Source organism: Oryctolagus cuniculus, chromosome 4 (assembly GCF_964237555.1).
Source record: "Oryctolagus cuniculus chromosome 4, mOryCun1.1, whole genome shotgun sequence".
NCBI classification, from domain to species: domain Eukaryota; kingdom Metazoa; phylum Chordata; class Mammalia; order Lagomorpha; family Leporidae; genus Oryctolagus; species Oryctolagus cuniculus.
Window position 1 is genome coordinate 110,920,554 of NC_091435.1, and position 14,756 is coordinate 110,935,309.

At 39.8% G+C, this 14,756-nt stretch overlaps 1 protein-coding gene across 20 annotated transcripts in view; it reads left to right on the forward strand.

Annotated features, from left to right (window-relative positions):
* The window catches only part of MECOM (MDS1 and EVI1 complex locus), a 597,402-nt gene that overhangs the window by 287,836 nt on the left and 294,810 nt on the right, over positions 1–14,756 (forward strand). For all 20 annotated transcript variants that reach the window (XM_070072545.1, XM_070072547.1, XM_070072552.1 and 17 more), the window contains exon 2: positions 6,095–6,432. In XM_070072545.1, coding sequence (XP_069928646.1) covers positions 6,095–6,432 — 338 coding nt within the window. The remainder of the gene's footprint in view (positions 1–6,094; positions 6,433–14,756) is intronic.

The following is a 14,756-nucleotide window of genomic DNA, read 5'->3' on the forward strand; positions in this document are numbered from 1 at the left end:
TAAAGGAAAAAATTGCTGAGAATTAAAAGGAGAACTGGATTTGGACACCTGGGTTAATCTCAGCTGACTTTGGAATAGCTGTTTAGCATCTTTGAATATCATGATTCACAAGATCAGAATGGAAGATTATCTTTCTCATCATCATTTAGTCATTGGATTGTTGTGTCAAAGCCAGAAAATATAGATACATCCACGGAAGTTGTTTAAAGTATGATTTCTTCAACTTCCCCTTTGCAGATTCCGATATGCTTTCAAAATGTAACTCTCCTCAAGTGGAAACCTGTGTTAGTTATTCAGAGTCATAGAAATGAATATAATCTATTAAAAATGAAGGCTCTTGCTTGGTCTCTGGGAACTACAACACTTAAAATTTGAATTGAAGAGGCTGATTGCCAACAGCATTTCCCAAATCGCTTGCCTCAAATCCAGCAATAAGCTTGTCTTTTTGTCTTCAGTTAATGACATGCCTAAAGGATGCATGAAGCAAATTATAGTAACAGGCAGCTCAGCTCCAAGAAGTTACAAAGTTATTTATCTTTATGAGACCACACTGATTTATATAGCACTTCTTACCTGATACTTACCTATTGTAAATGTGCCCAATCTGTCAGTGTAACATCTGAGAAATGCTTTAATTAACTATAGTTACAGCCAAGGGAAGGGATCTACCAGACCAGATTTTTTCCCCATAACGGAAATTTAATGGAGACATGATAATTGAGGTAGTTTGTCATTGAAGTGAAATGTTTGAGTAGCTTTTTGGATAGTTCTTGAGTAATGTACATGGAGGCATTAGTTTATTTTAGCTTATAAAAATACTCAGTGTGGTGTGATAAACTGCATTGATTGTTGAAAATTTCATAATGCAACATTATGTTGAAATATTGTTGCATGTTCTGATCTGTAAAACTGAGCAATTTTATGTTTCCATTTTTGTCACCCAAGTCCTTTAATAATTAATTCAGATGATACCAGATTAATGGTGGCTTGAAAACAAATTGCCTGAGTTTGCATACACATTTAATGCCTGCATGTAGATGAATAGGACTGTGGGTCTTTCTCCTGGATTGGCTGGACCTATGTAAGTTGTTCTGTATGTTTCACTAGAATATTCTGTCATTGTAAGCAGAATTGCATTCAACTTTAAATTCAAAAACTTTTGTGCAGCAATCTGGGTACCACCTGTGCATTTTGTCTCCATAATTGATTTTTTTAAGATTTATTTATTTGAAAGGCATAGTTACACACACACACACACACACACACATACACCTTCCATCTGCTGGTTCTCTCCCCAAATCGCAGCAATAGCCAAGCGTGGGCCAGGTCAAAGCCAGGAATTTCATCCAGGTCTCCCTGGTATTTGGGCCATTCTCTCCTGCCTTCCCAGGTGCATTAGCAGGGAGATGGATCAGAATGGATCACCCAAGGCTCTAACTGGCCCCATATGGGATGTCGGTATCACAGGTTGCTTAACTCACTGCACTACAGCGCTGGCTCCAGTAACTGAAATCTAAATGCATTCGTTTAGTTCAAGCATTGGGAGAGTTTGTGAGTGATCAGGGGTCATGGATCACTGGAGGGTACAGAGTTTTTTTGGTCTTTATCTTTTTTTTTTTTTTTTTTTTTTTTGACAGTCAGAGTTAAGCAGTGAGAGAGAGAGAGACAGAGAGAGAAAGGTCTTCCTTCATTGGTTCACTCCACAAATGGCTGCTACAGCCAGCGCACTGCACCGATCCGAAGTCAGGAGCCAGGTGCTTCCTCCTGGTCTCCCATGCGGGTGCAGAGCCCAAGCACTTGGGCCATCCTCCACTGCCTTCCTGGGCCACAGCAGAGAGCTGGACTGGAAGAGGAGTAACCAGGACAGAGTCCGGCGCCCCAACTGGGACTAGAACCAGAGGTGCCGGTGCCACAGGCGGAGGATTAACCTAGTGAATCGTGGTACCGGCTATCCTTTTCTTTAAAAAAAAAAATATTTATTTGAAAGGCAGAAGAACAGAAAGAGAGAGGGAAAGAGAGAGAAAGAGAGAAAGATCTTCCAACCACTGGTTCAGTCCCCAAGTAGCTACAACAATCAGTGCTGAGCCAGGCTGAAGCAAAGAGCCACGAACTCCATCTTGGTTTCCTGCATGGGTGGCAGGGATCCAAATACTTGAGCCACCTTTGGCTGCCTTCCCAGATGCGTTAGTAGGAAGTTGGATTGGAAGCAGAGCAGCTGGGACTGGAACCGACACTCTGATATAGATGTCACAAGATGCAGCTTAACCCTGTGTGAGATTACTTTGGTAGAATTGACAGTGTGGCTTGTTTCACCCTTTGAGGAAAGAGGGTACATTTTACTGGTCTTAAGTGGTAATTACCAGAGAAATACTGTTCTACTTCCTCAGGTGTCTTTTTGCTTCCTATTACTTACATGGACAAGTTTATAGAACACATGTTATCTTCCAGTTGATAGCATTTCTCCAGAAAAACAAAATCCTCATGAGAGGAGATAAATCTTTTTAAGAATTTGTAAAGTACTTTTCTGTATGCTGTAGTTGAATGCTATAATTCTAAAAAGATTATTAAAATGTTTTTAGTTGTATCAAGACCATCAGTGATCTTTTGAATATTAGGCTAAAGTGCAAATTCTCCCTAAAGGATAAAATTAGATGTACTTTATCAAGTTTGTTTGGATTATGAAGACTATTCCTCTGAAACAAATATTTTCTTTTGATGTTGGATTTGGAGAAAAATTTGTAATCGATTGTGTTCTATTTCTATGCTTTAAAAGTGCCTTTTAGAATCAAAACAGTTTCCTATATTTGGTAGAAAAATATTGACTTGGTTTAATAGTTCAATAAAAAGCTATGTTAGGTTAGTTATCTATTTAACAAGTATTCATTAAACATCTATGTGCATATCACTTGGAGAAGTCCTAAGGCCTGAGAATCCTGATGCCTCCCTTCAAGGGCCCACTTTCCAGTTGGGGAAATAAAGACTCAAACCCATGAAACCTTAAGCAGCAGTGCACACCATTTGATTACCAAACGGGATAGTGATAAGACAAGTTAGAACTTGACCTTGGAGGGTGAATAAACGTTTTTTGGATGGAAAAGCAGAGCTAGCGTAGCCAGGCAGGAAGCACTGAAGAAGAAATGTTTTCTGAGCTCGGAGGCCAGGGATAAGCATATTCTAGCCTGGAGTCTCATGCTGAACAGTACTGAGACTCAAGTGGAAAGGGGGAATGGTTTTAAAATGAGAGACTTTATTTCAAGTCTAAGGGGTTTATACTTTACAACTATCAAACACACTGAGTGTTACTGGAGGCTGTTGGGTAGGAAAACAGGTGTGTGAGGCAGGCTAATCCAGCAGTGTTGTACAGGCTCAGAGTTGAGGGATGGTGGAAGGACACTGGTGATCTAAGGACCTGTCTGGAGGACTATTAGAAAATTCACTTGTGAAATGTGGATTGAAAGAATTGGAGGAAGGTAAAATTCTTTCAAGAACATATATCATTTAGTGACTGGAATAGAAGACAAAGGAGAGGAACTGTCTATGTTAGCCTCAAACATGGAAAATTATGGGAAAGATGCTACTACTAACGGAAACAGAAAAGTTGGGAGGATAATTGATTTCAAGGTAGATGATAAAATATAAGATTTTAGGGGTGCTGAACTTGAGTGATAATGAGCTTGCATATTAAGGACCTGTATCTCACCATATAAAGTTGGATGCTGGAGTCCTTGCAGGTTGAGAACCTATGTCCCATAGGTAAAAGGTTGGGGCTTGTTTTAATGGCATTATCTCACTGTTTGAATCAAGAAGCATGCACGTCATTAGAAGATACTTCCACATGTACTGACATTTTGTACTCTGCAAAACTTTATGGGGCAGGAGTCATCACTTGATGAACTGTTGTTAATGAATGTTATGGTTAATTTCCATAGTGAGTCACAGAAAGGATTAGGGCAGGAACCCTGGTCTTCTACCCTCTAGTCCAGTGAACGATCTGGAAAGACTTTAACAGTCCACAGAACTGCAGGATTGATAGGAATTAAAGGTTACCCAATTTGGTCACCAACCTAAAACTGAAATTCCTCCCTATCATCTGTAACTCGTGGTTATCCAGACTACTTGAAGGATCTTCACAAAGTTCATGGGCAATGCATATCATGAAAAAAGAAAGCGGGCCAGCGCTGCGGCTCACTAGGCTAATCCTCCACCTAGTCCCGGTCGGGGCGCCGGATTCTGTCCCGGTTGCCCCTCTTCCAGGCCAGCTCTCTGCTGTGGCCAGGGAGTGCAGTGGAGGATGGCCCAAGTGCTTGGGCCCTGCACCCCATGGTGCAGGAGAAGCACCTGGCTCCTGCCATCAGATCAGCGCGGTGCGCCGGCCGTGACAGCCATTGGAGGGTGAACCAACGGCAAAGGAAGACCTTTCTGTCTCTCTCTCTCTCACTGTCCACTCTGCCTGTCAAAAAAAAAAAAAAAAAAAAAAAAAAAAAAGCATACATTTCAAATTTTTTTTGCAACAATATAAGCTTATCTTTTGATTTTATTTTTCCAAGATTTTTTTGAAGTCCTTTGATATTAGAACCCCTTTGTTGGTAACTGGAGACAACTCATTTTACCTTTGGACAATTCTGGGTGAAATCCATCCCTTATTATTTTAATCTGTGTTTCTTAGTTTTCCTCTTGAAGTTCTATGTCTCAGATAAATCTGGTATGACTTTTAGTCAATCCTGGTGGACAAGAAGTATGTATTTATTTACTTTAAGACAGCTGAAATCCCCTCCAATTGGTGGTGGGAAATTCAAGCTCAGCCATTATCCTTTCCACTCTCTTTTCATACAGGGCTTAAAGTCTCATACAATGCACTCATTTCCTCCAACTGTGGGGCTCTGCTGCTTTGAGGAGACTGCACCCAGTGCCTGCCCTCCTAGTTCCTCTACAAGCTGCTCCCACAAAAGCTTGCCCCTCCTTAGGGCTCTTGTCTATGCAGAGACCATCTGAGCTCCACCACTTCTCAATCTGGAGAAAACTCTTTCTGATGCACCTAAAGGCGCTCCTCCCTCACTCCTTTTCCCCTTTCAAAAGTCCATCCTATTTCTTAAAATTTTTTTTTTTTTTTTGGACAGGCAGAGTGGACAGTGAGAAAGGTCTTCCTTTGCCATTGGTTCACCCTCCAATGGCCGCCACGGCCGGCGCGCTGCAGCCGACGCACCACTGATCCAAAGCCAGGAGCCAGGTGCTTCTCCTGGTCTCCCATGGGGTGCAGGGCCCAAGCACTTGGGCCATCCTCCACTGCCCTCCCAGGCCACAGCAGAGAGCTGGCCTGGAAGAGGTGCAACCGGGACAGAATCTGGTGCCCTGACCAGGACTAGAACCCGGTGTGCCGGCGCCGCAAGGTGGAGGATTAGCCTAGTGAGCCACGGCGCCAGCCAGCCATCCTATTTCTTTAATGTCTTCAGCTTTTACAAATATCCACAGGAAGCACTAGCTTTCAGTAATTTTCGCTTTCTGCTCTGAATCAGTGACTGAGGGAAGGGAATACCAAAAGCTTGGTGACATGTTTGAAATGGAAAAGGAAAAAGAGAAAGAACAAACATAAATTAATATTCCAGTAAAAATCCAGCCACACACAAATTTAAGCCTTGTTGCACATGGCAGCCTTTGGAATCTTTGATGACTCTCCGTTCCGAGCTACCTTTGCGTGTTATGACTTTCTAGTCAATTATTTAATCTTGTCTGCTCCTAATTTAGCATAGTTCATAGTTACCCATATGTTTACTTCTTGTTTGTACTTTCTTGGGACCAGTCATTAAGCTGCTGATTGTTTCCCAGATGGATAATGGATTGAGCTGGCCCAGGAGAGTATTGGCAGTTGAGGATTAGCTCATTTGATTTATGAATTCACCACAGATAAACCACAGAGATCCTAATCCCCACCTCTCTCCCACTTATGAATAGCAGAGCTTTTGATGAAGGCACTTTTTAACTTTGTAATTTTCCTATTTAGCCTTCAAAGAACAACAATATAATAAGGTAACCACCCCTGTGGAATTTTGTCTCTTTTCTATCAGTAGGAATTTACAAAGTTCTTATTTATTCACAGGTAATGAGTGTGTATACAGCAACTCCCCTGAAATACCTTTGGAAGAAATGCCAGATGCAGATGGAGTAGGCAGCACTGCCTCCCGCAATATTCAAGAGCCACGCTCTCCAGCCACGTCCAGTGACGCATTCACTCCGACGGAGGGCTCTCCTTACAAAGCCCCCATCTACATCCCCGATGATATTCCCATTCCTGCTGACTTTGAACTTCGAGAGTCAAATATGCCAGGAGCAGGACTAGGAATATGGACCAAAAGGAAGATTGAAGTAGGTGAAAAGTTCGGGCCTTATGTGGGAGAGCAGAGATCAGACCTGAAAGACCCCAGTTATGGATGGGAGGTAAGAACATATTTTGTCAATTTATATATATGTGTACTCTCACACACACACATATATGCATACACACACACACATATATATATATACGCATACATATTCAGATATGTAAAGAAGACATTAATTAAGTAGTCATAAAACAAGTAAGTATTTAAGAATGAACTTCCCTTACAATCTCACTTCTTGATTAAAAACAATGTATTGCCTAAAAGAGTAGCATGATGGGAGGGAAACCAACCAAATTAACAGTAAAAGAATAGCATAAACTTAAAATGATAATAAAAAGAAAACAAATGTGACTTTATAGTTAACTTTTGGAAATATCAAATATGACCTGCTGTACATAGCATATGGCATTAGCAAACAAATAATATTTTGACATGTTTACTATATTTTATCTTTTGGAGGCACATGAAAGATAGGAGGAAAACATTTGCACACTATTTTTTTTTTTTTGTGGCTCTGAGTTAATTTGGTTTTACTTTCATTTTAAATTTCCATTTTGCTGTGTTTTCCTAATGTATTTGGATCCCTTTGATAATCCTGTTTTAATTCTATATGCTTCCAGAAAGGGTACACTGCACTCATCACTGAATTCCAAGATGGTTCTTTATGTTTGAGTTGATTTAATAAGTAATTTGTGCATAAAAATGACAGCATAAAGTGGTTATGAAAATTAGTGCTTGATTTTGGTCATATTCACACTTTGGATAGAATTCATCTGACAACTAAGAATTAGAAGTTATGGTTTGATTTCAAAATCTAAGTTGATTTTATTTCAATAGATTATGATTCTTCTGAGTTTATAATTTTTGTACAGATTCAGTATATATATACTGTACATATATGTGTGTATATATACTGTACATATATATGTATATATAACCTCTGAAAGTCTTGTAGGCAATTTTTACATGGGTAGGAAGGTGCTTTTGGAGATGTGATTGACCTTTGGTTTCCTAGTATTTCAGTTAGACAAAAATCAGGTAAACTAGATTTATTTTGTTATATTTTCTCAATATTTTTGCTCATTAATAGAATATATGGTTAGTTTTTAAACAGAAATAAATATGCTGTGGCTTCAGAACTTAATCTCAACACTTTGACTCCTTGCTTTGTGTGTGTCCCATTGTGTGAAATCTGTTCAAAATGTCACCATAAAAACAATTCTTGTTCGAATTTGAAATGGCAAAAGTTAAGACCTAGATCTGACATGATCACAAGTGAGAAAGCCTTCCTTGGTTTCATTCCTAGCCACAGTCCCAGTGAAAGTTGTAGTTCAGCTACACTGCCCTTAGACACGTTTATTGATAAGAGATTTTTAAAAAGTCACCGTACCATTAACTGATATGTGAGTTGAATACGTTTTAAACCAAATGCGTATGAACTTTACGTCATTATTGTTCACCTTAAAATAATGGCCATAAACATTCTAATAATAAGTAACTCATTAAACTTTTATTACAAAATCTCCAGAGTTAAACAACAAGTGCAGTACTGGTCAAGATTATCCAGAAGGCTTGGAATAAACCGAGGCTTAATAAACGGAATCATTTTGCAATTACAGGGAGGTTGGTAAATGCAGGACTGTGCCTTTTTAAACATAATACCCATGGACTGGGGGTTGAACCTGGGGAAAATTGCGCATTTAGAGGAAATTTAAAAATAATTATTTTTTTTCTCTTTAGAGTAAAATGTCTTCAGCAGATACACAGGCAAATATTTACCTTGAGAAATGTAAGATGATTCTTTTCATTATGTCAAAATGGAGTTGTTTTACTGCTTTGTAATTCAAGATACCTTTATAAAATAGTTCATGACTTTTTGGCGAAAGATCATGTAGTCCTTCTTTCTCCTTCAAGAATTAGGTTGATGGCCAATTCAGTAGTTTTCTTCATCATTTTATTCTCCCTTTTGGGCATGTGGATCGTCTGCTCTGGAGGTACAATGAATCAAACCAGAGAAAGGGCTTTTTGTGGTTTTGGCAAACTGGTTTCCTTTGAGAAGCAGTTGAGTTCTTGACTCTTGACTATTTTTTTCTCTTACCCTAGTTAATATGAAATCCAATCATGATCAAAAAGAACTTTCACAAAGGCATCTCACCCCACTCCTGTGTGTTCATTTTTAATTGTCCTCCTGTCATACTTGACCTCAACTGTATTTGATTTTCCTCCTATTTGGTTAGACAGATAATTGTGATTAACTAGTGTGATGACTCTTTTTGATACTTCTTCATTATTTACAATGATGTGTTGAAGGAGAAAAAAAAATGTGCCTTAGGTACCCTCAGAGAGAAGCACAAACAGGAAATCCAGGTTCAGCAATCAATTACTGAGTCCCTGCTGTGCATCAGAGTCTGCACTAAAGGTCTGCCTTGCAGAAGCTCTGCCTGTCATAACAGGACAAACCATTATTTTCTCCAGTACTGCCCTTGGTCTTTTTCTCCACAAAGCCTTCCTTTTTGTGCATTTCTTGTTTTAATAAATTACCATTTACCCAGTTGCCCAAGCCAAAAAATATATCAGCTTTACTCTGTCCTATACCAACCATGCCTAAGTTGTAGCTTCCCTATTCTGTAAAGCCCATTCGTTATAAACTCTTCTTCCTTGTCTTCCCTATGTTTAGTGAGTTTCTATTCATTCTTCAAGTTCTCTTCTTCCATGCCGCCATTAATGACCTTCCTAGTGACAATTTAGTATTGCCTACATTTGTCCTGCCAGGACAGGTGAATGCAATTACTAACAAACTATAAACACTGTGCAATATCCAGATTATTCCCCAGCTTCCCTAATATAGCAAAATTTCCTTGAGAGCTTAAACAGCTCTATCCTCCTAGTTCAATACCTTGATTGTGTCCCATAAGTTTTTTGTTGTTGTTTTTTAAAAGAGTTTATTTATTTATTTGAAGGTAGAATTACAGACAGAGAGAGGGAGAGAGAGAAGTCTTCCATCCACTGGTTCACTCCCCAAATGGCCATAATGGCCAGAGCTGGTCCTATCAGTAGCTAGGAGCTAGAAGCTTCTTCCGGGTCTCCCACGTGGGTGCCCTGGCCCAATCACTTAGGCCATCTTCCACTGCTTTCCCAGGTCATAGCGGAGAGCTGAATTGAAAGAGGAGCAGCTGAGACTCAAACCGGCACCCAAATGGGATGCTGGCACCACAGGTGGGGCATAGCAGAGAGCCCCTGCACCCACGTGGGTGACCCAGAAGTTCCTGTCTCCTGGCTTCAGATCGGCTCAGCTCTGGCCTTTGCAGCCAATTGGGGAGTGAATCAGTGGATGGAAGACCTCTCTCTCTCTCTCTGCCTCTCCTTCCCGCTCTGTGTAACTCTGACTTTCGAATAAATAAATAAATCTTAAAAGGAAAAAAGAATGTTGGGTGATGTGGCTTGGGAGGTCCTTGGAAAAATGTGAAGTCTGGAATTTAGAAATGTGTGGTTAAGTCTCACCTCTGCCACCAACTGTATGATTCCAGGGAAACTACTGAGAATTGATTAGCCCCTGCTTTTTTTCATTTGGCCAATGGGTCAATAATAACTGTTCCATGTTGTGATATAATTCAACTGAATCAAAGAAATATGATAGCCTCTTCAAAGAAAAATTTTAAAAGAGAGGGGTCAAAGATAATATAACTTGGGGACATCTTTCAGTGCCGTATTTAAGTAATTATTAAAGAATTGACTATATTTCTCATAAGCTATTTTGAATTATCTACTCAGTTTGTATGTTAGAGAAATAGGATGCGATTTATGGATCAAAATACATGGTCATATTGAATAAGCCATAGGTATCAAAGACATCATTTGTATGACTTTCTTTCAAGCTAGTATTTTTTTTTTGTTTTGTTTTGTTTTGTTTTGTTTTTTGACAGGCAGAGTGGACAGAGAGAGAGACAGAGAGAAAGGTCTTCCTTTGCCATTGGTTCACCCTCCAATGGCCGCCGCGGCCAGCGTGCTGCAGCCGGCGTACTGCGCTGATCGGATGGCAGAAGCCAGGTACTTCTCCTGGTCTCCCATGGGGTGCAGGGCCCAAATATTTGGGCCATCCTCCACTGCACTCCCTGGCCACAGCAGAGAGCTGGCCTGGAAGAAGGGCAACTGGGACAGAATCCGGCGCCCCGACTGGGACTAGAACCCGGTGTGCCGGCGCCGCAAGGCGGAGGATTAGCCTAGTGAGCCGCGGCGCCCTCCGCTAGTATTGGTTTTATAAAGAGAAACTTTTAAAATCCTATTAGAATTTGGCAATGATTGCCACTTCACAGCATAAGTGATTTGTCTTTAACAAAAAGATTTTCAGACTTGGGGGTGCTTGATTGTTTTTAAGACCTGAAAATAATTAGTGATAGAATGTTTTTAAGAAATTATTTAGGGACTGGCATTGTGGCATAGCAGGTTAAGCTACCACCTGCAGCACCAGCATCTCATATGAATGTCAGTTCAAGTTCTAGTTATTTTTTTAAGATTTATTATTTTATTTATTTGAAAGGCAGAGCTATAGAGTTACAGAGAGGCAGAGAGAGGCAAAGAGAGAGAAAGAGACAGAGAGATGCTCCACTTCTGATCCTGCTCCCACTAATGTGTCAGCAAAAACAGTGGAAGATGGCCCAAATGCTTGGGCCCCTGCACCCACATGGGAGACTTGGAAGAAACTCCTGGCTCCTGGCTTTGGACTGGCCCAGCTCCAGCCTTTGTGGCCATTTGGGGAATGAACTAGTGAATGAAAGATCTTTCCTTTTCTCTGTTTCTCCTTCTCTCTGTAACTCTGCCTTTCAAAAAAGAAATTTAAATATTTATTAGAAAGGCAGACAGACAGACACAGATCTCCCATCCAGTGGTTCAATCCCCAATTGCCCACAACGGCCATAGCTGAGCCAGGCTTCACACTTACACTGTGAAGTGGCAATCATTGCCAAATTCTAATAGGATTTTAAAAGTTTCTCTTTATAAAACCAATACTAGCTTGAGAGAAAGTCATACAAATGATGTCTTTGATACCTATGGCTTATTCAATGTGACCATATATTTTGATCCATAAATCGCATCCTATTTCTCTAACATACAAACTGAGTAGATAATTCAAAACAGCTTATTTGAGAAATATAGGAGCTTAGAACTGAATCCATATTGCCCGTGTAGGTGGCAGAGAAACTTGAAGCATCACTTGCTGTCTTCCAGGTTATACATCAGCAGAAAGCTTGAATCAGGATCAGAGCTGGGACTCTGAACCAGGCACTCTGATATGGGATGTGGGTGTCCCTGGAGACTAACTAAATGCTGAGCCGAATGGCCACCCCAGAATACTTCCTTTCAAGAGTCTGAGCATTACAGTTACTGAATGAGGGAGAAATTTTTGTTGGTTAAAAGTGAGGGGTTTCTCACTTATTCCTCTGAATGCAGCCAGTATGATAGCATAGAGCCACATGATGTAGTAATAACGGGTAGGCTGAGGCCGGCGCTGTGGTGCAGTAGGTTAAAGCCTTGGCCTGAAGTGCTGGCATCCTATATGGGTGCGAGTTCTAGTCCCGGCTGCTCCACTTCTGATCCCGCTCTCTGCTGTGGCTTGGGAAAGCAGCAGAAGATGGCCCAAGTTCTTGGGTCCCTGCACCCACATGGGAGACTTGGAAGAAGCTCTTGGCTTTGAATTGGCGCAACTCCGGCCGTCGTAGCCATCTAGGGAGTGAACCAGTGGATGGAAGACTCTCTCTCTCTGTCTCTACCTCTCTCTGTAACTCTCTTTCAAATAAACAGAATAAATCTTTAAAAAAAAATAAATTAACAGGTAGGCTTCTGAAGTGAGGCCTCTCAATGTCAGATCCTCTTCAGGCTTCTTGTGCTAGTTGAGTGATTTGGAAAAACTCTCTTCCCCTTCATTTATTTCTTTGTAATGTGGGGATAGTAATTTTACCTATCCAATCAGAGTTGTTGTGAGGATAAATTGAGACTTGATTAGGAAATGTCCAGCCTATTGGCCATATAAGGCCCACAAAATCATTTGTCTGGCCCTGCCAAAGAAATTGCAGGCTACACTCAAAATCCAGTGTATCTATAGTAGATCAGTTTTTAAGTTGATAATTTTGTGTGACCTGTCAATGATGTTATAAATATACACATGCTTAAAAAAAAATGCTCTGTAACCCTGAAGCACAAAATTGGTAGAAGGATTCAATAAATGTAAACAATAACAAAAACAAGCTTGGCTAAAATACAAATATAGCATAGGGCCATTAGATAGTGCAATTATTATATTTTATTGATTGTTTTTAAAAATATTTATTTATTTGAAAGATTCACAGAAAGAGGGAGAGAAACAGAGAGTGATCTTCCATCCACTGGTTCACTCCCCAAGTGGCCACAGTGGCCAGGGCTGAGCCAGGCTGAAGCCAGGAGTTTCATCTGGGTCTCTCATTTGGGTGGCAGGGGCCCAAGCACTTGGGCCATCTTCCACTACTCTTGTCAGTCCATCAGCAGGCAGCAGGATCAGAAATGGAGCAACCGGGACATGAACTGGTGCCCAAATGGAATGCCAGCATGGCAGGTGGTGTCTTTACCCACAAAGCCACAATGCAGGCCCTTATTGATTGCTTTTTATAAATCATTGCTCTTTTCTGTACTTCTTGTTTCCTAGAAGTTCAGTTATTTCTGGGATGATCTAATTCTGTAACTGGGTTTCTGGCAAGTAATAGTGGAAAGTGATTATACTGGAGTCCGAAATTCATTGAACAGTTTTACACCGTGCTTTGACAATACATTTTGGTCTAGTAATCTTGAAATGTGATATTTCAATGACGGTATCTTTGTGTATATACTTTGAAAAGAAATCATTCTCACATTTGTAAGCTTGATTTTGGGTTCTACAGTACCATCCTACATATTGAAATATGCAATTGATATGTTAACTGGAACAGAAACAGCCAGCACCTCTACCGCCGCCACCACAACCTTCCACTATCAACTGTGGTCAGGTGCAGGGGCTTGATGGTAAGATAATATATATTTTGGAATAAAAGAAAATGAGGTAATTTTGGATTTTGGAGATATGCACCAGATATCTTTATTGTTTTATCAATTATACTTTCAGCTTTATTAAGGTATAATTGGTAAATAAAAAGTATATGTATTCAAGGTATACAATGTAATGTCTTGATATATTTTGTCATTATAAGAAAGTAACCACAATCAACCTAACTAAGGTATCTCACATTTGAGGAGCATTTAAAAAGTTCATGGAAATATATATTATGAAAAACTGCATTTATTTCAAGTTTTTTTTTTACCAAAATAACTTTAATCTGTAATTTTATCTTGCATGAACTTTTGGAATCCCCTGACAGTTACCTTTTTGGGTGTATGTGGTAAAAATACTTAAACTCTGTTCTCGGCAAATTTTGAGCCTCTAATACATTATTATTAACAACTCAGTCACAGCACTTTATATTAAGTCTCCAGAACTTATTCATTTTATAGGTGCACGTTTGTGTCCTGTGAATTGAACATTTCCCAATTTTTCTCACCTCCCTATCCTTGTATACCACAATTTGATTCTATTTCTATGAATTTGAGTTTTGGGTTTTATTTATTTATTTGGATTTCACATGTAAGTGAGATCATGTAGTATTATTTGCCTTTCTGTGTTTGATTTATTTTGTTTAACATAATGTCCTCCAGGTTCATCTGTGTTGTCACAAATAGCAGGATTTCCTTCTTTTTAAAGACTGAGTGGTATTTCATTGTATTTATGCATACCACATCTTAAAAATCCATGCGTCTGTCAATATATACTTAGGTTGATTCCATATCTTGGCTATTGTGAATAGTGCTTCAAATGAACATGGTGATGTAGACACCCTTCAAAAGTTGTCCTTATTGCCCTTGGATATATACCTAGAAATGGGGTTCTATTTTTAATTTTTGAAGGACCTCTATAATGTTTTCCATAAAAACTGTGCCAACTTACATTTCTATCAATAATGTATAAGGGTTTGCCAACACTTTTTTATCTTTGACATTCTGATAACAGCCATCCAACTGTGCGAGGTGCTATTTCATCGTGGTGTTCTGATTTGCATTTCCATGATGATTAGTGATACTGAGCACCTTTTCATGTACTTCTTGGCCTTTGTGTGTTTTCTTTGGAAAAATGTAGAACGTCATGACCTAACCCACATTGCACGTCCTTATAGCAAGCCCTTACCCTCAAGTAAGTATTCATTCTTTAAAAAATTGATCCTTTTGGAATGTATTAGTACTGTAGCTGATAATTGGTGTTTTCTGTGTAATCTGTGTAAACCTGGGTGCCTTTGCAGTGGCTACCATGTTTTTTGTAAGAGG